Raw genomic sequence first — 22,052 nt, forward strand, 5'->3', positions numbered from 1 at the left:
GGGGCTCTGCTTTGGTGGGCTTGACAGTGATCTTGGAGGGCTTTTCCCTCCTAAGCCATTCCATGATTCTTGTTTTAGGTCTGGGATATTCAGAACCTGCAGAAGGTGAACACGATCCGAGCGCACGACAATCCTGTTTGCACTTTGGTCTCCTCACACAACATGCTCTTCAGTGGCTCCCTCAAAGCCATCAAGGTGCAGCTCCAGGGCTCCTCTGGGGCTCCCTGGGGACCAGGGGCACAAACTCTGAGGCAGAAGTGTCCAAAGAGGAAGGAAGTGCCATTTTTGAGCTGTGGGTGGCCTTGTTGCTAAGGTCTCCTGAGCCACAGGGCAGCCAGCACTGCAGAGGTTTAACCATGCTCTGTGCTCAAGGGAAAGCTGTTCTCTGGCTGCAGAAGCACTGTATTTCTTCCAGCTCTGCAAACCTGAGGCTGCAGCTGCAGTATCCTGGCAGTTCCTGAGCGTGTGTGTCCTCAGGCCCCCAACAGACCTGCCCAGACCATTGGGAATTGTGTCTGGGCTCCAAAGCTGGCTGCAGATTCAGGCTGTCTGTTTTGAAACCACCTCCAAAGGATCTTGAGTCTGCATTCCCTACCTAAAACACACAGAAACCAGAAACAGCTTTTCAGGCTGCCCTTCAAAGCCTTGGCTAGATTCCTGTGGTTGTGCTTCCAGCTCCTGGTGAGACAGCTTATGGGCCCGTCCATCTGTAAGAGGACTGTGTTCTTTTCTTTATCTGGGGCCTGGAGTGGCTCTGCTCTGGAGAGGGCTCAGGGCTGGAGCAGCCACACAGCACAAGGAGAATTTGGGGCCTTTTGGGTTTGTCTTCCCTGGCCACTTCCTGCCAATGAGCCAGGCAGGCTCAGAGTGGGGGAGTGAGCTCTGCCAGTCCCTGTGTGCCAGGGTGGGAGGGGAGGTGCAGGGCAGTTCCTTGCTGCAGCTGTGCCTTGGGCTTTGCAGCATGGCTCTGCTAGGGAAGGGTCTCTGCCAGCAGTAATGCAGGCTCCAGGCTGGCTCCCTCAGGGAATGTGCTTGCTCAGCAGTTTCTGGGGTTTATCTGCAAGTCAGTGGGATCAGGCAGTTCCCATCAGGCAGGAGAGCTGGCACAGGGATCCCCACAAGGGCTGTGAGGGAGGGTGGGCACTGCTGTGTCCTGCCCAGCCCCGCTGAGCTTCCTCCCCCTGTGCGTGTCCCTGCTTTCCACAGGTGTGGGATATTGTGGGAACTGAGCTCAAGCTGAAGAAGGAGCTGACAGGTCTCAACCACTGGGTTCGAGCGCTGGTGGCTTCCCAGAATTATCTGTACAGTGGATCCTACCAGACCATCAAGGTGGGACTGAGCACTGGTGGCACCCTGAGCCCCTCTCCCTGTCCCTCTCTGGGCTCTGCACTGGGGCAGCAGCACCTGAGGCAGCTGCTGGGATGTGAGAGCTCTGTGACACGAGGGCTTTCCTGTGCTGATTGCATCTCTGGGCTTTGGGAGCTGCTGGGGAGGCGCCCTGGGACAAACTGGGGCCTCAGCCCTGGCGCCTCGAGGCTGCTGCAGCCTTATCTGCCCTGACACTCCTGCTGATAACAGGGGAAGGTCACTGCCTGGCTGCAGAGCTGCCATAAATCCGTGTGAGGGTTCCCAGTGCCCTCCCTGCTCTGTGCTGGCTCAGGTTCTGATGAATAGGTCACCTCTCAGAAGTGAACTGTCTGGGGGACACAGGAAGATTGGAAGTTGCCCTTCTCAGGGTTAATGAATCTCTGTTAATTTGTCTGCGTTGGGTTTTAGTGCTGTCAAGGACTGGGCCGTGTGTGCACTGACACACAGAGGGTGTGAAGTCTCCACACAACCTTTCCAGCTTGGATATTTAAAGTTGGGCAGCTAAACAAGATAACAGGGATTTGCTCTGCAGTGCTGAACATTCCCAGCTGGATGGGTTTGTCCCTAAAGGTGTGATCTGGGCACACGGGGAGCCAGGCTGGCTCTGTGCATGGCAGAATGGCTGCAGGGGATCTCCCCTGGGGAGAAGGGTCTCATCCTGCCTCTGCTCCATCTCTCCCAGATCTGGGACATCCGGAACCTGGAGTGTGTGCACGTGCTGCAGACGTCAGGAGGCAGCGTCTACTCCATCGCCGTGACCAACCACCACATCGTGTGTGGCACCTACGAGAACCTCATCCACGTATGGCATTGGGCACGGGGCCTGGGGATGGGCACAGGGCTTGGGGATGGGCACAGGAGAACCTCATCCATGTATGGCACAGGCACAGGGCTTTGGATGGGCACAGGAGAACCTCATCCACGTATGGCATTGGGCACAGGGCTTGGGGATGGGCACAGGGGAGCCTTATCCATGTATGGGATGGGCTGCTGGGCTTGGAGATGGGCACAGGAGAACCTCATCCACATATGAGATGGGCACAGGGCTTGGGGATGGGCACAGGAGAACCTCATCCACATATGAGATGGGCACAGGGCTTGGGGATGGGCACAGGAGAGCCTCATGCACATATGGCATGGGCACCTGGCTCTGCCCATCCCCTCGGGCACAGCACCCCCCTGGCACTGTGCATGGAGGCAGGAGCAGCTCCCACAGGGGAGCTGGGTGGCCTCAGCACAGCGTGATGCCCAAGCCCAGCTGTCCCCACAGGTGTGGGACATCGAGACCAAGGAGCAGGTGCGCACACTGACCGGGCACGTGGGCACAGTCTACGCCCTCGCCGTCATCTCCACGCCCGATCAAACCAAAGTCTTCAGCGCGTCCTACGACCGCTCGCTCAGGGTGCGTGTGGGGCTGTGTGTGGGGCTGGACACGGAGCCTGGGATAGCCCAGGAGCCCTGAGGGAAGGGTGGGGGAACCCCAGGGGCCCCCATGTGTCACCCGTGTCACCCGTGTCACCCGTGACATGCAGCATCCCCGTTCCTCGCGGTGCTCCGGGCTGTGCTGGGCTCATCTCCCCGCGTGTCCCCGCAGGTGTGGAGCATGGACAACATGATCTGCACCCAGACCCTGCTGCGCCACCAGGGCAGTGTCACCGCCCTGGCCGTGTCCCGCGGCCGCCTCTTCTCTGGCGCTGTGGACAGCACTGTCAAGGTGGGTCTGCTCAGGCTGCTCCTGCTGGTCTGGGCTCGTAGGGCATTAAATGAGTTAGGAGTCAGAGTGACAGGAGGGTGAGGACAGGTGAGGGTTCAGCTCTGCTGCCAGGGAACAAGTGACCAGACAAGAGGACATAACCTCCAACTGGGCCAGGGGAGGTTCAGGTTGGACATCAGGAAGAATTTGTTCATGGAAAGGGCTGCTAAGGAAGGGGCTGTCCAGGGAGGTGGTGGAGTCCTCATCCTGGAGGTAGCATTCAGTGCTCTGGGCTGGGTGACAAGGTAGGGATCAGTCACAGGTTGGATATGATGATCTCGGAGGTCATTTCCAACCTTAATGATTCTGGGATTCTTTGAAGCAAGGGGATGGTTCTCCAGGGGTGGGGAGGTTTCTCTCCTGACAGTGTTGTGGATGCTGGCAGTGGAGAGGGAAGCTCTGTGGGGATGAGGAGAAGCCCACAGGGCTGCTCAGGAGTCACTGCCTGCGGTGCCATCGTCTGTCCACAGGTCTGGACGTGCTAACGAGAGCGTCACACGAGTCCTGCACACTGAAAGACCAAAAACTCTCCTCTCCATCGGCCTGTGGGTGACCACACCACTGAAACGACTGCTGCAGCTCCTCCTGCACCGACCACTGCCTGCTGCTGCTGCCCCTCGGCCGGCGGCTCTGCGGACGGCTCTGCCCCACGGACGCTCCAGGTGTTCCCTCAGATTGCCCCAGATGATGGAAAAGAGGAAGCTCTTCCAGTGCCAGTGCCCTCCTCTGCCTGTGTCCCCCCAGCTGGGGACACCCCCAGGCTGGCGCTGGGGTGACACTGGTGCTGGGGGCCCAGTGCCAGTGCCAGGACTGGGCAGATCCGTGTGTCCTGTGGGGACAGGCTGGGCCCCTGTCCGTGGCAGGACTGAGCTTTAGGCCGTACCCTGGGTGGGCACCCGACCCCTGTGTGTCTCTAGTATTTAATTTACTGCCAAGGCGCCGGGCCGATCCAGCTGGGAAGAGGTGTTTCCTTGAGTAGCCAGGTACGATTTTTATTGCCACAGCTAGTTCTCAAATCAAGTTCCACAAGCCCATTGTTCACCACCCTGTAATAATGGTCTCCACATTAAAGACAAAAAGCCTCCGTTGCATTTTTACTCACATTTTCTACTGTTTTTAAGATTGTAATATAGATTTGATTATTTCTTCATTGACAATAAAAGCAGAAAGAGTTGTTCCTGCCCGGTGTGAGTTATTGCAGGGAGCCAGCAGCCAGCACTGGCCCCGTGGGGTGAAAATTGAAGTGTCTGGGCCCTACAGTCCACAGGGAACAGCCAGGCCCCAGCACCCCACAGAGACACCCAGGGGTGCCCTCACACTGTGCAGCACAAACACCCAGCACGCCACGAGGACTCAGGAAGGCTTGGGGACACAAACAGTGGTGGCAGCCCGGCAGGGGTTTTATTTTTTTATTTTTGTTTAAATATTTGTTGCCAGACTTGGTATAGGAGCAAACGTCTTCACAGCACCACGAGCCATCTACAATTCAGAATAGGAAGAATAAAGACGAGTAGAGGTGAAATCTAAGCACAGAAGAGCAGGGAGCAGCACCAAGATGCAGAGCTGGACAGATGGGATACGATACAGAGTCCATAACTTAATCATAAAAAATATATATATGTATATATCCATCATGTAGAACTTTATGGATTTTTTTTTTTAGATACATACTTTTTTCTTTTCAACAGATATTTTCAGGCGGGTGATTTATTTATTTTTTTAAATTATTTTTAAAGTCTTTTTTTTTTGTGTGTTTTGTTGGTTTTTTGTTTTTTTCAAAAGAAATTTCAAAGTTGTGCCAAACACATCTGGATCAGCGACCACAACAGGAGAGACGGGGGGAGACAGGGCAGGGGGGGAGAGGGAAGGAGGGAGAGACCACTCCCCGTCTCGAGAGAAAGAAAGGAACAGCAACAGTTCTGTTTGGAAACCACAAGCAAAAAATGCATTCATCAGGACTCAAGCGACTGAACCAGACTCCAACTCCAGTTTGTACAGGAATATACAGCGGCGCATCCCGCGGGACGCGCCGGGCACACGCACCCCGCGTGCACACCCACGCACACCCACACGCACCCAGACACAGACCGACAGCAAAAGCGAGGAAAAGAAACCGAACCAAACCCTGAAGACACTCCAAAAGAAATGAAACACCTCCGGTGTAAGAATTAACAAAAACCTCCATAAAACAAGGCACATCCTTTGAGTTCGTAACGGTGGAAAAAGAAAGACGCGACACTGAATCCCAACGGAAAACCCGACCAGAACCGCTCGCACGTACCTTCCACCCAGAGAAAAGGTAAATATTGTGCTACTCTTAGAATGAGTTTGCCACAAGACACACAGCTTAGTATAATCTAATAGTTTTTCTCAAGCTAAAATCCAGTTTTCTCTTGATTTCTTTTAAACTGCTTTATATATAATTGCTAATATTTTTAAATCTTTTAAATATATATTTGTTAAAGTTTATTTCTTTTTTATTATTTTGGGGTTGGGGGAAATCTGCTTTATATCTTTTTTTTTTATTTTTTTTTCCCCTCCAATAAATTAATACTTTATTTTTATAGCTTATCACCGTCCTGTCCCCAGGTGGGGAGGGGCCGGGCAGGGGCACGTCCCGCTGCCCCCAGGGCCACCGCCAGCCTTGCCCGCCCCCGCCAACGCCGACCGAGAAAGAAAACAAAAGTTTAAAAATCAAAATTAAAAACGGAGCAAAGAAACCCAAGTGCCTTTGCCCGCCCGGCCCCGCCACCAGCAAACGCCGTCGGTGACACGCGGCTGGCGGAGCCACCGCGCCGGGCAGGGCTTGTGCTACATTCGGGCGGCGGTGACCCGCGGCACCACGGCTGGCAGGGTCAGCCCCGAGCCCCCCGAGCCCCGGGCCGGAGCTTTGTGTTGCTTTGTTTCTTCTGTTGGGTTTTATTTCTGTGGATTTTGTTTGTTTGTTTTTTGCTTCTGCAAGAGGGAGTCCTGCCGGAGCCGGCGCCGAGTCCGTGAGCACAATCCTGAGGTATCTTCTTCTTTGTGCAAACCCCGAGGGACGGGATGTCCGGGAGGGGACGGCTGTACAAAGGGGACGGGGGGAGGGCGGCGGGGCCGGGGGGTCGTGGATCGTTGTGCCCTTGTGCCCACGTAAGCCCTGAGGTTCTCGGGGCCCTGGCGCCCCTCACTCACTCCAGCATGGCATCCAGCTGGTCCGCCAGGTCGTCGAACATGCTGCCGATGTCGTCCAGGATGCTCACGGTGCTCTTCGACTCCACGGCCGAGCTGGAGAGTGACAGAGATGGGTCAGGGCGTGGCATGGAACGGGGACACGGCACAGCCCCCCGGGCACCATGGCACGGCCCACCTGCCCCTTTGTGCTGCTGTGCCCAGCACCGTGTCCCCAGTGCCACGGCACAGTGTTGTGGCTCAATGTCCCCTGTGTCCCCTCTCCAAGACAGGCCCCAGGCCACTCACATGCCTAAGTCCCCCTGCCCATGCTGCTCCAGACGTCCTTCAGTGTCACCTCCCCAGGGCAGTTCCAGCCAGGGTCCCCTGGTGCTCCACCAGTGTCCCCCAGCACCATCCCAGTCCCGCCATGGTGTCACAGCCTGACCCCTGTGCATGCTCCTTATGGCTTGCCGTGCTCGGTGGCACCGAGCGGCCTCACACCCTCCCGGGGCCGCCACCCACCCCTGCAGCCCTTACTCTGCCGCCTGACTGTCCTCCTGTTTGATCTTCTCCTCCACGGCCTGCAGCGCGGCCGCCAGGGACGCGCTCGTCTCCTCCAGCTTCTGCTGCGCCAGCTCGGGGCCGCCGCTGTCCACGGACGGGCTGGCGATGGTGGAGCGGGGCGGCTTCACGGGCACCTGCTGGGGCTGCGCGCCGGGCGACAGGGGCTTGGCGGGGCTGGAGCAGAGCGAGGGCGGCGTGCTCGAGGGCTTGCCCGCGGGGCTCAGCTGCCGGGCTGGCGACGGCGCCGGCGTGGAGCTGGCGCTCACCGACTGGATGGCGGCGTGGGGCTTGGGGGGCTTGGGCGCCGTGGGGGGCGGCGTGGGCTTGGGGGACACGGGGGGCGGCGTGCCATGGACCCGCTTCACCTCTGCGGAGAGAAGGGAGAGGGGCAGGAGGGCGGCGGGGCCGGCTGCGACCCCCGGCGTCCGCCCCGCGGAGCGCCCGTCCCGGGGGACGGCGGGGCACCTACCTGGGCTGCCGGGGCTCGGGATGGGCACCTTTTTGGGGACGGGCACGGGCGGCCCGGGCATCTTCTGCGGCGGCTGCGTCAGCACGGGCTTGGGGGACACCGGCGGCTTGAAGGGCTTCTTGGGCTCGGCGGGCGGCGGGGCGAACTCGGGGCCGTCGGGGCGGGCGGCGGGCGGCGGGGTGGGCGGCGGCTCGGCCCCGCTCAGCTCCGAGGCCGGCCGCCGCTTCACGGTGCCGGTGCCGTTCTGGTACACGGCGAGCGTGGCCGGCTCCAGCGCCGGCTCCTTGTCCTTGGCTTTGGGCCGGCGCTTGACGGTGTCGGACTCGGTGAGGACGAAGCGGACGCCGTCCTGCTGGCTCTGCCTGGCCCGGATCCGCCGCTTGAGCGTGGCGCTGGCCTCCACCTTGGCCAGGTCCCCGTGGCGGTGGGCCGGGGACAGCCCCTCGCCCGTCTCCCCGCGGGCCGGCCCCAGGGGCCGCGGTCGCTGCTTGATGGTGAGGGTGCCGTCCTCGGCGAAGGGGATGCCGTCGGGGGAGCCGCCGCGTTCCACCCGCAGCCGCTCGCCGGGGCCGTCGGCGGCCGCCTCCGACCGCACGCTGTCGGCGCGCTCTCGGCGGGCGGCTGCCACCAGCCCGGTGACGGGGCCGCTGATGGTCCGGCGCCGGTTCACCACCTCTCCGTCCAGCCCGATGGCCTCCTTGTGCTTGACGGTGGCCAGCACGGTGGCCACGCGGGCGCGGTCGGGGCTGCCCGGCGGCGGCCCGGGCTGTAGGTAGTAGCCCTCGGGCGCCTTGGCCGGCGCCGGCCCCGGCCCGGCTGCCACGTGCGGCTTCTGCAGCGCCAGGGCGCGGGCCCCGCCGCCGATGGACGACATCTCCAGCATGGCCGCGATGCTGCGCACGCTGCCGGCGCTGCCCGTGTCCACGCTGCCGCCCAGGTCGCTCGCCCGCCGCTGCTCCCGGCGGCCCTCGCCCTCGGCGCTCGGGGCTCCCACGGCCGCCTCGCCCTCACCCTCCTTGGGGAAGTCCTCGGCCATGCCGGCGCTGGAGATGGCGGAGCTGGAGCGCTTGGGAGGGGGCGGCGGGGGTCCCTTCTTCTTGGGCCGGACGGCGAAGGACTGGCTGCGGTTGACGTTCTTGTCGCCGCCGGCGGGGGCCCGCACCGAGTGGCTGCGGCCCACGCGGCGCTGCACGGTGGCGTAGGGCCCCGCGTCCGGCACCAGCAGCTCGTCCCGCTCCTGCTCGCTGTCGGAGGCGGCGTAGCGGTTCAGGCTGTGCGCCCGCTTCTTCGGCCTGCCCGGCTCCTCCTCGCCCTCGCCCGCGGGCGGCAGGCACAGCACGGGCACCGAGACGGGCAGCACGGGCACCCCCGGCGGGGCCGCCTCGCCCTCGGCGGGCTGCGGCAGGACGTAGGCGAAGCCGCGGTGCGTGGGCGACTGGGGCAGGGAGCGGGGCGAGGCCGGGCGCTCGCCGGGCGGCAGCAGCTGCGGGGTGGGCTTCACCTTGGCCGTGGCGTGCGGGGCCGCCGGGCCTTGCGGGGACGAGGGCCGCGCCTTGCCGGGGGTCTGCGGCGGCGTCAGCTGCCCGGCCGAGGCGGGGAAGGGCTGCCGGGGCTTGCCGGGCACCGGGGGCACGCTGGCGCGCTTCACGGGGTGCCCGTGCCGGGGCGGGCGGCTCTCCTTGGCCGGCGCAGGGGGGCTCTCCCCGGCCCCCTCCGCCAGGTACTCCTGGCTCTTGGAGATGGCGGCGGCGGCGGCGGGCGGGCCCCGCGGGCCGTCCCCCAGCAGCTCCTGCGAGCTGCTCATGCCCCGGGCGCGGCCGCCCAGCCCCGGCGGCGAGCGGTAACCGGGGCCCGCGGGGTTCGCCGCCTTCTCGGGGGGCTCCTCGGGGCCTTCGCCCGTTATGGCCACCTGCAGCTCGCTGCTGAGCTCGCTGTCCTGGAACGTGGTCATCTTGGGCGACTGGCACTCGGGCGGCTCCGGCGGCGGGGATTCGATGGCCAGCACCTCTGGGCTCGGCCCCGACGCCTTCCTCTTCAGCGTGCCCGGCTCGTACTTGCCCAGCTCGGCGCGCTGCAGCTCCGCCAGCTTCTTCACCGCCAGCATCAGCTTCTTCTGGTGGCCTGCGGGCGGCACGTGCCATCAGCGTCACCGCCAAGGGCACCGCGGGCAGCGCCGCGCGCGGGGCCTTACCCAGCTTGGTGATGCCGATCTCCTGCAGGTCCTCCCAGGTGATGTCGGTGATGAAGTCGATGTTCTCGTAGCCGTTCTCCACCAGCACCTTGTAGTACTGGGACAGGCCGATCATGGAGAGCCACAGCGCCAGGTTGGCCTGGGGTGGGTGCAGGGCATGGATCGGGAGCTGGCAGCAGGGTCTGGCCCCGCCACCCAGGCACCCACGGCACACAGGAGATCCCATCTTGCTGTGGGATCGCAGCCCCAGGGGACCCTCCCTGTCCCTGTGCTGTCCCTGTGCCCCACAAGCATCCTGGGCCATTGCCAACCCCATTCCCTTGGGAAGCCTCTCACTGTGCCCAGACATTGGGGCACGAGGGGTGCCACAGTGCCACATCCGCAGGGGTGACAGCTGGCAGCAGCCTGATGGGCCCCGGGGAGCTGCCGGGACGGAACATGGGCAGCTCTGGGACCATGGAGCCAGCTCCCACCCTTGTCCAGCGCCACCCTCCCCCGAAAGACAGGACGGGACTCGTTGCCACCATGGCTGTGGCTTCTGTCCCCCCGGCCCCGCACGGCCCTCACCGGTTTGTACTCGGGCAGCCACTCGGGGATGCTCAGGTTGTTGATCTCGGAGGCGATCTTCTTCCTGTGGCCCGGCTTGGTGACCCCGATGGCCGTGAGGTCCTGGGGCAGAGAGAGGGGTCAGTGCCGCCCTGCTCCGGCCGCGCCTCCCTCCCGCCGCCCCCGGCCCCACCTCCGGCGTCATCCTGCTGATGGTGGTGATGTCGTAGCCGGCGTTGATGAAGTTGGGAGCGTAGAGCTGCAGCTGGAACTTGCAGAGCCACTGGTACACGGCCTCCGAGCTCTGCGGAGAGGGGACAGATGGATGGGGCAGCTCTGGGGATGGGGACCCGCCCTGGGGATGGGGCAGTGCTGCCCATGTCCCCCAGGCTGTCCCCACCACACGCTCCCCGCGGCACCCAGCGCTCCCCGCTCACCTTCCCCTCTGATGGAGGCTCCATTTTCTTCAGCTGGGGCTCGGCGGGGGGCTGGGGGGCGTAGGGGGAGCTGGCCACGCTCTGCGACCGCGACGAACCTGCCGGAGGGGCGGCGGTCAGCGCGGCCCCAGGTCCGGCCGAGGGAAGGGAGAGCCGAGCCCTGCCCTGGGCAGGTGCCACAGCCCCGGGTTGGCAGGGCCAAGGCAGGCGCAGGAGGGCACACGGGACACCCAGCCCAGCACACAGGACACCCAGCCCAGCAGAGCAGCCCGGAGCACCCGCGGTGCCCCGGACAGGGTGCTGCTCCTCAAGGAGAGGCAGGCGAGCTGAACAGCACAGCCCCGAGCAGTGGGACCCAGCCAGACCTGTCCCCCAGAGCCACTGTCCCTGGAGCCCAGGCAGCAGCCAGAGGGGCTCTTGTGCCCAAAACACTCTGGCCCCACTCCTCTGGCCTTGCCACCCGCCAGGCAGGCTCGCAGGAGCTGCTCATCCCTTGGGCTCCCCCACGGGCATCCCTCCAGGGTAAGGAGGGCTGCCCTGAAGTTTTTCCTTCATGTTTCTGATCAGGATGGACAAGAGAAGCCCCTTCCCCATCACCAGCAACTGCATCTTCCATGTGTGTGTGCGTGTGTGTGTGTGTGTGCATCCTCCCCGTGTGTGCATCCCCCGTGTGTGTGTGTTTGTGTGTGCGTGTGCATCCTCCCCATGTGTGCATCCCCCGTGTGTGTGTGTGTTTGTGTGCGTGTGCATCCTCCCCGTGTGTGCATCCCCCCTGTGTGTGTGTGTTTGTGTGTGCGTGTGCATCCCCGCTGTGTGTGCATCCTTCGGGCATCTGCATCCCTCTCGCGTGGGCATCCTCCTCACATGTGCATCCCTCTGCCGTGTGCATCTCCCTCCCGTCTGCATCCCACTTGCGTCTGCATGGCTCCAGCGTTTCCCCCTCTCCCTAGCAACGTCTGCGCCCCCTCCCCGCGTGCCCCCCGCCCTCCGTGTGCGCGCCCCCTGCCCTGAGCGCATCCCCCTGCCCGCCTCTCCCTGCCCGCGGCCCGGGCAGCTCTGGGCATCCCCCCACGCCCACGCCCACGTGTGCCTCTCCCGTCTGTCCCCCCGCTCCCCGGTCGGTGCCACTGCCGTGGCGTGGGCACCCCGGTGGCGTGGCCGTGCTCCCGCAGCCCCCCAGCACGGTGGCGGTGCCGGGGTGGGGGGGACCCCGCTCGGGCTCCAGCAGGGCTGGCGGGGGGCCCGGGAAGGGAAGGGGCCGGGGAGCAGCGGTGCCCCCCCTGCCCGCCCCGCGCCGCCCCCCGCCCCCCGCGGGCCCCCACTAACCGAGGCAGGAGAAGGCCTGGCAGCAGCCGAAAGGCGACAGAGTCATTTTTTACCCACACGTTTTTCTTCTGGCGACGGGTGCCGTGGCAATAAAAAAAAAGACAAATCCCTGGATCCACGGCACGGCCAGGGCTCCTCCTGCTCCGGCAGCCGGGCGGCCGCAGCACGCACCTGCGGGGATGTCCTGCGCCTTGGCCGGCCCATCGCCCACGGCACACTCTTGCGCAGAAGCCTTCTGGGAAAGGACCGTTGCCAGCAGCTGAAAAACACCCCGGCAAGGGGGGAGAGCAGGCACAGTGAGGCGGGCGGAGGGGGCCGGCGGGCCGGGGCTGCGTGTCGCGGGTGTCGCGGGTGTCGCGGGTACCGTGGATGCTGCGGGTGCTGCGGGTGCTGCCAGCTCGGGCGAGGGTGGGCAGGGAGGGTTGCAGCAGATTTCGGCGGCAGCGGGGAGAGCGGGAGCAGCAGATGGTGCTTTGCCGGCAGCAGAGCCCACGGCGCCGCCGCGCCCCAAAGCCAGCCTGGCACATGCCCAGCCCGGGCTGCCGGCACGGGCTGGGGGTCCCTGTGCCCGCAGGACGGAGCCCCCCTGGCTGGCAGCGTGCTCGTGGGCACGGCAGGCAGGGTGCCAGGGACGTGGGCAGACGGGTGCTGGGGTTGGTGGGCTGGCAGGTGCCATCGCCAGGGAATGGGACAGCCCAGGGGCACTGCAGGGCTGTTGTGGCAGTGGTGGCAGGGCGGTGTGCGGTGCTGGTGGCAGCAGTGCATGGTGACAGTGTGCCATGTTGGTGGCAGCAGTGCATTGGTGGCAATATGCTGTGCCAGAGGCAGCAGTGCATTGGTGGCAGTATGCCATTCCAGTGGCAGCAGTGCATGGTGCTGGTTGCAGTGTGCCGTGTTGGTGGCAGCAGTGCATTGGTGCAATGTGCCATGTTTTGGTGGTGGCAGTGCGTGGTGCTGGTTGCAGTGTGCTGGGCCAGTGGCAGCAGTGCACTGGTGGCAGTGTGCCAGGCTGGTGGCAGCAGTGTGTGCAGGACAGAGCACAGTGCAGAGTGTGGCTGGCAGTGAGGTGGCAGCAGAGACATGGCACAGCAGCCCCCATGGACCTGTGGAATGTTTTGCAGGCCTTGAGCCCAGGTTGCCCAGGCAGCACTCAGGGGCCAGGTGGAGGGGACACGCTGGTGGCCGCTGTTGGTGACAGCGTAGCTGGTGGCACACAGGTACCGATGACACTGCACAGCACCCGGTCAAGCACCAGCTGAGGTCAGGGCAGGCAGCAAACGCTGCAGAGTGCAGCCAGCAGCAGCTGGCACGGCCGCCTCGGGGCTCTCCTTACCTTGACGCCCTCGGAGCCGGCGTGCAGGGCGTGCGCCCCGCTGCCCGCGCTCTGCCCGCTCCCCGAGCTGCGCGCCGAGGCCACGCTGCCCGTGCTGCCCAGGCTGCTGCGGTCACCACCTGCACACAGAGGAGAGGCTCTCAGGGCTCTGTGTCCCGCTCCTAGGGACACCGCAGCGTGGCAGCGCCCCACGGAGCCACCGCCACGTCCTGCCACGCGCTCCGTGTCCCAGCAGGGCCGTACCTGCGAAGGGTTTCCGCAGCACCCAGATCTCCTCGGCGGGCGCTGCCGTGGCCGATCCGCCCTGCGACGGGGACAGGTGGGACGGGCTCATGTCGGCCCCGCGGGACCCTTGGTGGCAGAGCAGAGAGAGCGGCTGTCAGGCGTGTGGCACTGTGCTGAACTTGCACGGCTGTGGCACAGGGAGGTGACCACGGCCCCGGGACTGGCACTGCTGCACATGGGAACAGCCCCACAGGGAAGGTGTGGGAACAGCCCCACAGGGACGAGGTGGGAACAGCCCCACAGGGAAGGTGTGGGTACAGCCCCACAGGGATGGGGTGGGTACAGCCCCACAGGGACAGTGCGGGAACAGCCCCACAGGGAAGGTGTGGGAACCCCGGCTGTATCCATGCCCAGGGACGCCAGAGCCATCCTAGGGCCCTGTCCCACCCCAAGCTGGCAGAGGTGACAGTGACCAGCCCTGGGCCCTGTTGTGCAGAGCATCCCCTCCTCACTGCCAGCCAGGACAGACCATGGTGGGGTGTTCCAGCGCCCTGGCAGAGCCTGGACAAGGGACAGGGACTGTGCCATCCCTTCACAGGACAGGATGGGGACATGATCAGTGCAGGGAGCAAAGGGAGCTGGGCAAACTCAAGCAGTGGGGACCAGCCCACTGTCCCCTGTCCCAGGCAGTGCTGGCCATGTCCCTGCAGCTGCCTGCACCCATCTGTGGGGACACTGGGTGCTGAAACCCAGGTGACACACAGGGAACACAGCAGTGGATGAAAGGACCTGGCCCTCCTCTGGGGCACAGCCTGAGGGTCACCCCAGGGCACAGCTCCTCACCAGCTCCCTGTGCTGGCCACCTCTGCCAGGTCCCACTTGCACCAGGGACACCCAGCTCCGAGTGCAGGGGGACAACAGCATCAGGTGAGATGGACAACAGCCCTACAGGGCCAGTGCTGCCACGGCCCCACCACGGCCCCACCACTGTCCTGCCAGCCATGGGGTACTGCCACCCCGCCACCAGCTGTGGGACATTGTCAGCGCCCTGCCAACCAGGCCAGTTCTGTTCATGGAGCTGCTCGCTCCAACAGCACCAGCCATAGCAGGGGACAGGTGGTACCAGGTGATAAAGTCACTGAAGGAGCAGAGCAGGAGACAAACAGCCTCACCAAGTCAGGCTGGGACATCCCTGAGCTGCACATGCCACGGTCACACCAAGAGGAGTCTGGGCTAGTGCAGCTCCATGCGATCCCAGCAGGAGAGAAAGCCCCAGGGCAAAGAAGTGCTCCCTTGTGCCCAATGCCAGCAGGGCCACCCCGTGCCCCCCAATGCAACCTCCTTAGCCACTGCCACCAGGGCCTGCGCAAAGAGCCCTGGCCCCAGCCACGGAGGACAGCACCCCTGCAATCCCTGCTGCTGGGTGCTCCTGACGCACAGCCCTGCAGCATCTGTCACCTGCCTGTGTCCTGGGGACGGTCCCCAGGGCTCACCTGGGCTCTGCCTGCGCTGAGCCAGCCCCGAGAGCATCCCCTGGGAAAGCCCCGGAGCCACAGCCCCTTCCAGCTCCGCGGGCACAGCCGGGCCCTGCTCAGAGCTGGGGCCTGCAGGGAGGCTGCGGCCAGCAGAGGGTCCCTGAGCCCGGGCACTGCGCTGTGGCACTGCGCTGTGGCACTGCGCTGTGGCACTGCGCTGCCAGCCCTGCCTGGCGCAGGGCCGTGAGTGCTTTGGGGGTGCCCGTGCACCCAGGGGATGCCAGGCTGGGGAGGGTGGCTGTGCCTCGGGTACTCGCTGTGCCAGCAGCCCTGGTGCAGGTGTGGAGGGAGCGGTGGCAGCGTGTGCCACCCGAGTGCCCCCGCCGCCCCCGCTGCACGCATGCACGCGCATGCACACGCTGCATGCACACACACACACGCCCTGCAGCCCCCGTGAGGGGGAGAGGCCGAGCAGAGAGAAAGGACTCGACACACGCTTTAAAGGGAAAGAAAGGAAAATCCATGGAGAGCACGAAGCGAGCGGTGAACTACCTTGTCCGTAACGCGGCTCGTCGGCACTGCTAGGGGAGAGCCTGTGATAGCCAAAGGAACTGAAAAGAGTCTGATGGGAATGTGGTGGTGGAGGTGGAGGTGGAGGCAGGGAATGGAACGGATGGGACGAGGCGTCACCGTTTAGCACAGCAGCCCCGTAAGCCGGGAGCGGGATCTTTTGGAAGTGTTGGGGGATTGTTACAGTCTCCCATGAACCTGATAATAAAACATAACAAGAGACAAAATGAAAAGAATCAAAATAATAGAGGCACGCTCGGTGCCGCCAAAAAAGAAAAAAAAAGAAAGGAAATAAAAGAAAATTAAAGAAAGGGGGGAGAAGGCAGCAAATCAAAAATGCGACCAAAGGGACGTGGAGAAGCCAGAACCGGGACCCAGGCGATGCGGAGCGGAGCTGAGGAGCAGCAGCGGGAGCTCAGCACAGGCACAGCCCAGCACAGGGCACGGACACATCCCTGGGACAGCCCCAGGGTCAGCTCACGGGCTCTCACAGCCAGGCTGAGGGTCCTGCTCCCTGCAGGGCCATCCCAGGGCTGTGGGGCTGCAGGCAGGGCCGGGCTGGGGCCGCAGCACTGCCACCCCCGTGTCCAGGGGTGAGCTGTGACACAGCGCCTGCACCCCACACTGCTGCCGCCAGTGGGGTGGGTACAGAACCCCACAGCCTGGCTGGCACTGCCGTGGGCCAGCTGCAGCCCAGGAGCCACAGAGCTCAGCCCAGGAGACATGGATGGCATCTCTGCTACTGGCACACAACCCACGCCTGGAGGGTGGCTCTGACCCTGCCTGTCCAGCAGCAGGTGCCTCCAGGGACACTCTGGGTTGCCTTGCAGCCACTTGTGCTGTCACTCTCCTGAGACACTGCTCAAGTGCCACCATTCCCTGCCCGTGTTCCCATGGCGTGGCTGCCCCCAGGATCCAGTCCCAGGGCAGGGCTGGGATGGTTGATGTGGGGCCTTTCAGTGCTGCCTGCAGAGGCACCAGCCCCATTGGGACTCTCTGGCAGAGGGCACAGCCCAGGGGGGCTGCAGACGCCCCCAGGAGCCTGAAGGGATGATGATGGCAATGGGGATGGGAACAAGCAGCCACAGGGCAGGGGAGCAGGGGCCGATCCCTGAGATGGCCCTGGCTGGAAAGACGCTCTCTGTGTGCCCAGCCCCTGCACAGACCCTGAGCACCAGCTCCTGCCACCCCACTGCTGCGCCCGTCCCCCCAAACCTCAGTGACACCCTGGGTCTCCTCATGCACCAACCTCCCAGCACCTCAAACGCCTCCCCCAGCCCAAGGGCAGCCAGGGCTGACCCCAAACACCCCAGGGCTGCCAGCACCAGCCCCACAGACACCACGGGAACACGGACCCTGCACACCGGATGGGAGCAGCAGCCCCACAGGCACCACGAGAACACTGACCCCACACACTTTGGGCACCGTCCCCATGCCCACGGCGGGGACACCGACCCCGCATACATGAGGGGCATCACCCCTCTTTGCCTTCGCTGCTGCAGCCCCACAGCCCGGTCCCCGCCAAGCCAGGATGGGCTCCCCGGGGCTGGGGGTCTAGGGGGGTTATTTGCCTGTTCGTTTGCTTATGGCCTCCACGAGGCTGGAGGGGAAGTATCCCACGCGGTCGTTGCCGGTGCGGTTGTCGTGGATGCAGCCCTTCCATCGCCCGTCCGCGTGCTGCTCCAGCACCTGCGGGCATGCCAGGTCAGGGCCGGGCCGGGGGCTGGCGCTGCCACCGCGCTGTCCCCGGCCCCCCCGGCCGCACTCACGGTGATGACGTCCCCGGCTTTCACGTTCAGGCTGGTCAGGTCGTAGTTGTTGCAGTAATCCTTGACGGCCCGGACCTGCAGGGCTGCGGAGGCGTCTGTGGATGGAACGGGGGCGTCAGCGGCCGCGCGCCCCACGGGGGTTGGCACCCCCAGCCCGGCGCCCCTGTGCCAGCGCGGCCGCTCTGTGCCCTCCAACCCCCTACCCCGCAGCATCTGCTTGATCTCCTTGCTGGCCTGGCTGGTGGTGAACTGGTTGACGATGTCCAGAGCCGTCTGGTTGTAGGTGTTCCTGACGTGGGCGTTGATCCCGCTCTGCAATGGCACCGAGAGGGATTGGGAGGAGGCTGGTCCCCGTCCTGCCACCCCTGGGACTCCCTAGGCCGCCAGCAGACCAGCAGCTGAAGGGCACAGCTCTCAGACCTTCGTGTGTACCCCCCTTGCGACCCTCACCCCTCAGTGTGCACCCCCAGGACCCTCAGAGCCTTGGTGCATCCCCTGCAGGACCCTCAGAGCCTTGGTGCATCCCCTCCAGAACCCTCAGAGCCTTGGTGCATCCCCTGCAGGACCCTCAGAGCCTTGGTGCATCCCCCCAGGACCCTCAGCTCTGCTCCCAGGGAGAGCTGCACAGGCTGCTCTGAGCCCCAGCTATGGGGTCACCCCTTCCTGGCTGGGTTGGGGGTGCCTGGGGCCATCTGGGGGTGCCGAGGGGGGCCCTTACATCCAGCAGCAGCCGCACCACGTCCGTTTTGCCGCAGAGCGCGGCCTCGTGCAGCGCCGTGCCCGCCTTGGTCTGCCGGTTGATGTCGATGCCAGCCTGCAGCAGGAGCCTGCGGGGCGCAGCGGGGTCAGGGGGGCACGGGGGGCGCCGGTGCTGCCCCCCCTGCCCGCGGCACGCACCGGATGATGTCGATGTGGCCGTTCTTGGCGGCGAGGTGCAGCGGGCTGGTGCCGTTGGGGTCGGTGGTGTCCCCCGGTTTGGGCTCCAGCAGCGCCGCGCACATGTTGCTGTTCAGGAGCAGTTGGACCACCTGGCTCAGCAAACACAGACGGAGCAGGGCTGCAAGGGCGGCTCGGCCGCCCCCCGGGGCTGCAGCCCCCGGCCCCCGGCCGTGCCTCCCCCTGCCAGCAGCCAGAGCTATCCTGCAATGGTGGTGGCACCAAACACTCCCAGTGCTGGCCATCCCTGTGCCCCTCCAGCTGCCCCGGGACCTCAGAGTGCCCCTGTCCCCCCCCTGGGATCTCACAGTGCCCCTGTCCCCCTCCCAAGGGACCTCACAGTGCCCCTGTCCCCCCCCTGGGATCTCACAGTGCCCCTGTCCTGCCCCGGGACCTCAGAGTGCCCCTGTCCCCCTCCCAAGGGACCTCACAGTGCCCCTGTCCCCCCCCTGGGATCTCACAGTGCCCCTGTACCCCCAGGACCTCAGAGTGCCCCTGTTCCCTCCCAGTCCTCCTCTGGGGACACCCAGCCCTGCGAGAACTTACCCCGACCCGGCCAAACTCGCATGCCAGGTCCAGGGGCGTCTTGCCCGAGTTGTCCATGATGCAGGGGTTGGACTGGTGCTGCAGGAGCATCTCCGACTGGGGACAAGCAAGACCCCGGCCCGGTGAGGGCAGGGCTGGAGGGGTGGCACCCCCCCGCCAGCCCCGTGCCCTCCGTACCACGTCGTAGTGCCCGTGCTGTGCTGCCAGGTGCAGGGGGATCTGGCCCTCGTCTGATGGGATGTTCACAGAAGAGCCTGCCTTCAGCACCATCTTCATGGGCTCCTTCTTGCCCTGCCAGGCCGCGTAGTGCAGGGGCCTCATGCCTGCAGGGACAAGGAGCCGTGAGCCTCCCATGTGAGCCTTCCATGTGCCAAGGCAGCGGGCAGAGCCCGCAGGGGCACGGGGCAGGGGACCCGGGACTCGCCTTTGTTGTCCTTGATGTCCACGGCAGCCTGTGCCTCCAGCAGCAGCGAGATGAGCTCTGTGTTGCCGTTAAGTGCTGCATGGTGCAGAGCTGAGAACCTGGGGAGCAGGCTGGTGTCAGGGGCCACTGTCCCCCCACAGCCCTGCCAAGCCCTGCCCAGCACCACGGCCTCCAACCTGCCCCTCTGCAGCACCCAGGGCTGCCCTGCCCTCCATGTCCCTGGGAAAGCCACCCCCTATCCCTGTGTGGGCTTTGGGGTGAGAGCGGCTGCAGGCCTGGCAATGCTGAGACCCCGCTGGGCAGGGCAGGCACGGAGGGTGGGGGTACCAGGGAGCCCCCTCCCCAGTGACCCACTTCCCCCAGGCTGGCCCCACGAGCACAGATGGCAGCGCTGCCGTGCCCGGTGCCGTGCCCAGCTCTGGGGTGGGGAAAGCCCCCGGCCCCGCACCCCTCTGCTCTGGCAGCTCCCGAGGCTCCCGCCTGGGAAGCAGGCCAGGAGCTGACCTACTTGTGCTCCCGGCAGCGGCATCCTCCTCCGTGCGGCTGCGCTGGCACCCACCGTGCCGCTGCTCGGAGCCCTGGCCCTGCACAGCGTCCCCATCCCATCCCCAGGGCCACCCCGGTGTCACCACCAGAACATGGCAGCCCCCAGGACACGCTGACCTCTGTGGCTGCCCGGTGCCTGAGGGGCAGGTGTGGGTGACAATCCCCCTGGCGCTTGTCCCCAGTGCCACGGGGCTGTGGGTGACAATCCCCCTGGCCCTGTGTCCCAGTGCCACGGGGCTGTGGGTGACAATCCCCCTGGCCCTGTGTCCCAGTGCCACGGGGCTGTGGGTGACAATCCCCCTGGCCCTGTGTCCCCAGTGCCACGGGGCTGTGGGTGACAATCCCCCTGGCCCTGTGTCCCAGTGCCATGGGGCTGTGGGTGACAATCCCCCTGGCCCTGTGTCCCAGTGCCACGGGGCTGTGGGTGACAATCCCCCTGGCCCTGTGTCCCCAGTGCCACGGGGCTGTGGGTGACAATCCCCCTGGCCCTGTGTCCCCAGTGCCACGGGGCTGTGGGTGACAATCCCCCTGGCACTGTGTCCCCAGCCCCTGACCAAGGGGACAGGTCCCGTGGGGAGCAGGCTGCAGGCACGGCGGTGCCCGAGGGGCAGGTATGGGTGACAATCCCCCTGGCCCCGCTCCCCAGGCTGAGGGGACAGGTCCCATGGGAAGCAGGCTGCAGGCACGGCGGTGCCCAGGAGCTGTGGCTGCCATCCCCAGCGGGGAGTGGCGATGTGAGCAGACAGCCTGCACAGGAGGCCGATCCCCAACGTCTGCCTGGGAAATGTCAACATTTTCCGCTCCAGCGCCCTGCTCAGATCCGCTCAAGATGGTGCAAATCGCAGCCTGGCCCGCGGCTGCCTCGGGGGCTTCCCTCGGGCACCTCCTGGCCCAGCCGGGCACCTCGGCCACGAGCAGGGGAGCAGGGCACCGGGGCCAGCACGGGGACACCAGCACGGTGCTCACCCATGTGGGGACACCAGCACGGTGCTCACCCATGCAGGGACACCAGCACAGTGTCATCCATGCGGGGACACCAGCACGGTGCTCACCCACAGCACTCCCAGCTGGGAACAAGCCAGCACTGCCGGGATGGGGAAACTGAGGCACGGGACTGGCGGAGCTCACACAGAGCAGAGCACAGCCAGGCTGCAGCCTGCATCCCAGGGATCCTTTCCAGGAGCAGTGCCTGGGGCTGGAGGCTGCTCCCCTTGTGCTTCAGCACCCCCTGAACCTTCCAGGAGCCAGACATGAGCCAGGCCCTGCCTGCAGCTGCCCAGCCCTACCATGACACTCAGCCCTCCTGTGTCCTGCTGGCTCTGCTGAGCCCGAGGTGGCCCCTGGGTGGTGCCCCTTGCCCCTGGCACAGCCATGAGCTGGCAGGTACCAGGGGATGCCCACTGCCACCACCCTGGTGACGAGGATGAGGAGGCAGCCGGGCTGCTGTGGCTGTACATCCCCAGGGCATGGCCTCCCGTTCTGCTGCTCTCCCTGGCATTGCCCTGGCACAGCGGAGGGAACAAGTGGCATCACATCGTGCTGCTGCCCCACTCAAGGGGGATCTCAGGGCGGGGAGAGCCAGGGGCAGCTGCTGCCCAGCCCCACAAGCAGCACTCCCACAGCATCCCCCCCTGTGCAGGGCCCCGTGGCGTCCCTGCGGCCTCATTACTGTCATTAGCAGGGTGGTCTGCAGCCCCTTTCTGCTGCTCCCAGCCCTGGATGTGGCTGTGCAGCATCACCCGTCCCTGGCGGGGTCATGGCTCTCCCACCCAGCTCGCCACAGGGCTGAGCTCCCCCAGGGCTGGGAAAAGTGGGGTGAGATGTGGGCACAGCCCTGCCCCTGCCTCCAGCACCGGCTCTGGGCGCAGGCAGGGCTCAGCCACGGGGGCTCCAGAGCCCTGGAGCTGGCAGCTGGGAGAGCCTGGCATTGCCACACAGACCCCGGGCACTCCCACAGCACCCCACAGCACCCACACCCGGGCTGGGGCTCCCACTCACCCGTCCGTGTCCTGGAAGTTGACATTGACTCTCTTTGCTGATCCGAGGAGCTCTGGAAGGGAGGGAAGGGGACAGGGCGTTAGAGGAGGAGGCTGGTGCAGGGACAGGGGCACACCAGGGAGGGGACGTGCTGGCAGCTCCAGGTGTCCCCGCACACCAAGGCTGGGGCTCCCAGCAGCTCCACAGGTGCTGAGTGAGGCTGCCCGAACCTGCAGGCTCAGGGTGGGGGTCCCTGCTGAAGGGGGCAGAGCCCGGGGGCTCCTCCTGGCACCAGGTTCTGCCCATTCTCCCCTGGTTTGCTTGGGCAATGTTCCCCTGTCTCGTTCACCCATCTGGGGCTCTGGAATGGCCCCTGCAGCCCCCCCCGGGCAGAGCTCAGCACATCCTCCTGTACCCCCAGCCCCCCTGCACTGCCCTCCCCAC

General features: G+C 65.1%; 2 protein-coding genes across 4 annotated transcripts in view; one reads left to right on the forward strand and one right to left on the reverse strand.

Annotated features, from left to right (window-relative positions):
- Positions 1-4,295, forward strand: part of TRAF7 (TNF receptor associated factor 7) — a 28,702-nt gene extending 24,407 nt beyond the window's left edge. For both annotated transcript variants that reach the window (XM_054270570.1, XM_054270571.1), the window contains 6 exons: positions 79-195; positions 1,207-1,329; positions 2,051-2,170; positions 2,639-2,770; positions 2,963-3,082; positions 3,592-4,295. In XM_054270570.1, coding sequence (XP_054126545.1) covers positions 79-195; positions 1,207-1,329; positions 2,051-2,170; positions 2,639-2,770; positions 2,963-3,082; positions 3,592-3,606 — 627 coding nt within the window. In that variant the 3' untranslated portion in view covers positions 3,607-4,295. The remainder of the gene's footprint in view (positions 1-78; positions 196-1,206; positions 1,330-2,050; positions 2,171-2,638; positions 2,771-2,962; positions 3,083-3,591) is intronic.
- A 1,380-nt stretch (positions 4,296-5,675) lies between these two features.
- Positions 5,676-22,052, reverse strand: part of CASKIN1 (CASK interacting protein 1) — a 30,854-nt gene continuing 14,477 nt past the window's right edge. The window contains exons 2-21 of one of the 2 annotated variants that reach the window (XM_054270568.1): positions 21,630-21,681; positions 19,086-19,183; positions 18,839-18,984; positions 18,662-18,757; positions 18,077-18,207; positions 17,898-18,006; positions 17,383-17,491; positions 17,180-17,274; positions 16,982-17,099; positions 15,393-15,608; positions 13,384-13,491; positions 13,141-13,259; positions 11,979-12,066; positions 10,482-10,579; positions 10,238-10,348; positions 10,066-10,167; positions 9,499-9,637; positions 7,308-9,428; positions 6,812-7,205; positions 5,676-6,388 (exon numbers count right to left, since the gene is read on the reverse strand). In XM_054270568.1, coding sequence (XP_054126543.1) covers positions 6,292-6,388; positions 6,812-7,205; positions 7,308-9,428; positions 9,499-9,637; positions 10,066-10,167; positions 10,238-10,348; positions 10,482-10,579; positions 11,979-12,066; positions 13,141-13,259; positions 13,384-13,491; positions 15,393-15,608; positions 16,982-17,099; positions 17,180-17,274; positions 17,383-17,491; positions 17,898-18,006; positions 18,077-18,207; positions 18,662-18,757; positions 18,839-18,984; positions 19,086-19,183; positions 21,630-21,681 — 4,547 coding nt within the window. In that variant the 3' untranslated portion in view covers positions 5,676-6,291. The remainder of the gene's footprint in view (positions 6,389-6,811; positions 7,206-7,307; positions 9,429-9,498; positions 9,638-10,065; positions 10,168-10,237; positions 10,349-10,481; positions 10,580-11,978; positions 12,067-13,140; positions 13,260-13,383; positions 13,492-15,392; positions 15,609-16,981; positions 17,100-17,179; positions 17,275-17,382; positions 17,492-17,897; positions 18,007-18,076; positions 18,208-18,661; positions 18,758-18,838; positions 18,985-19,085; positions 19,184-21,629; positions 21,682-22,052) is intronic. The other variant, XM_054270569.1, reaches the window with a different exon arrangement.

The sequence above is a fragment of the Melozone crissalis genome, unplaced genomic scaffold (genome assembly GCF_028551555.1).
Source record: "Melozone crissalis strain CALT ecotype California unplaced genomic scaffold, PUWL_Pcris_2 ptg000012l_1, whole genome shotgun sequence".
Taxonomy (NCBI): Eukaryota; Metazoa; Chordata; class Aves; order Passeriformes; family Passerellidae; genus Melozone; species Melozone crissalis.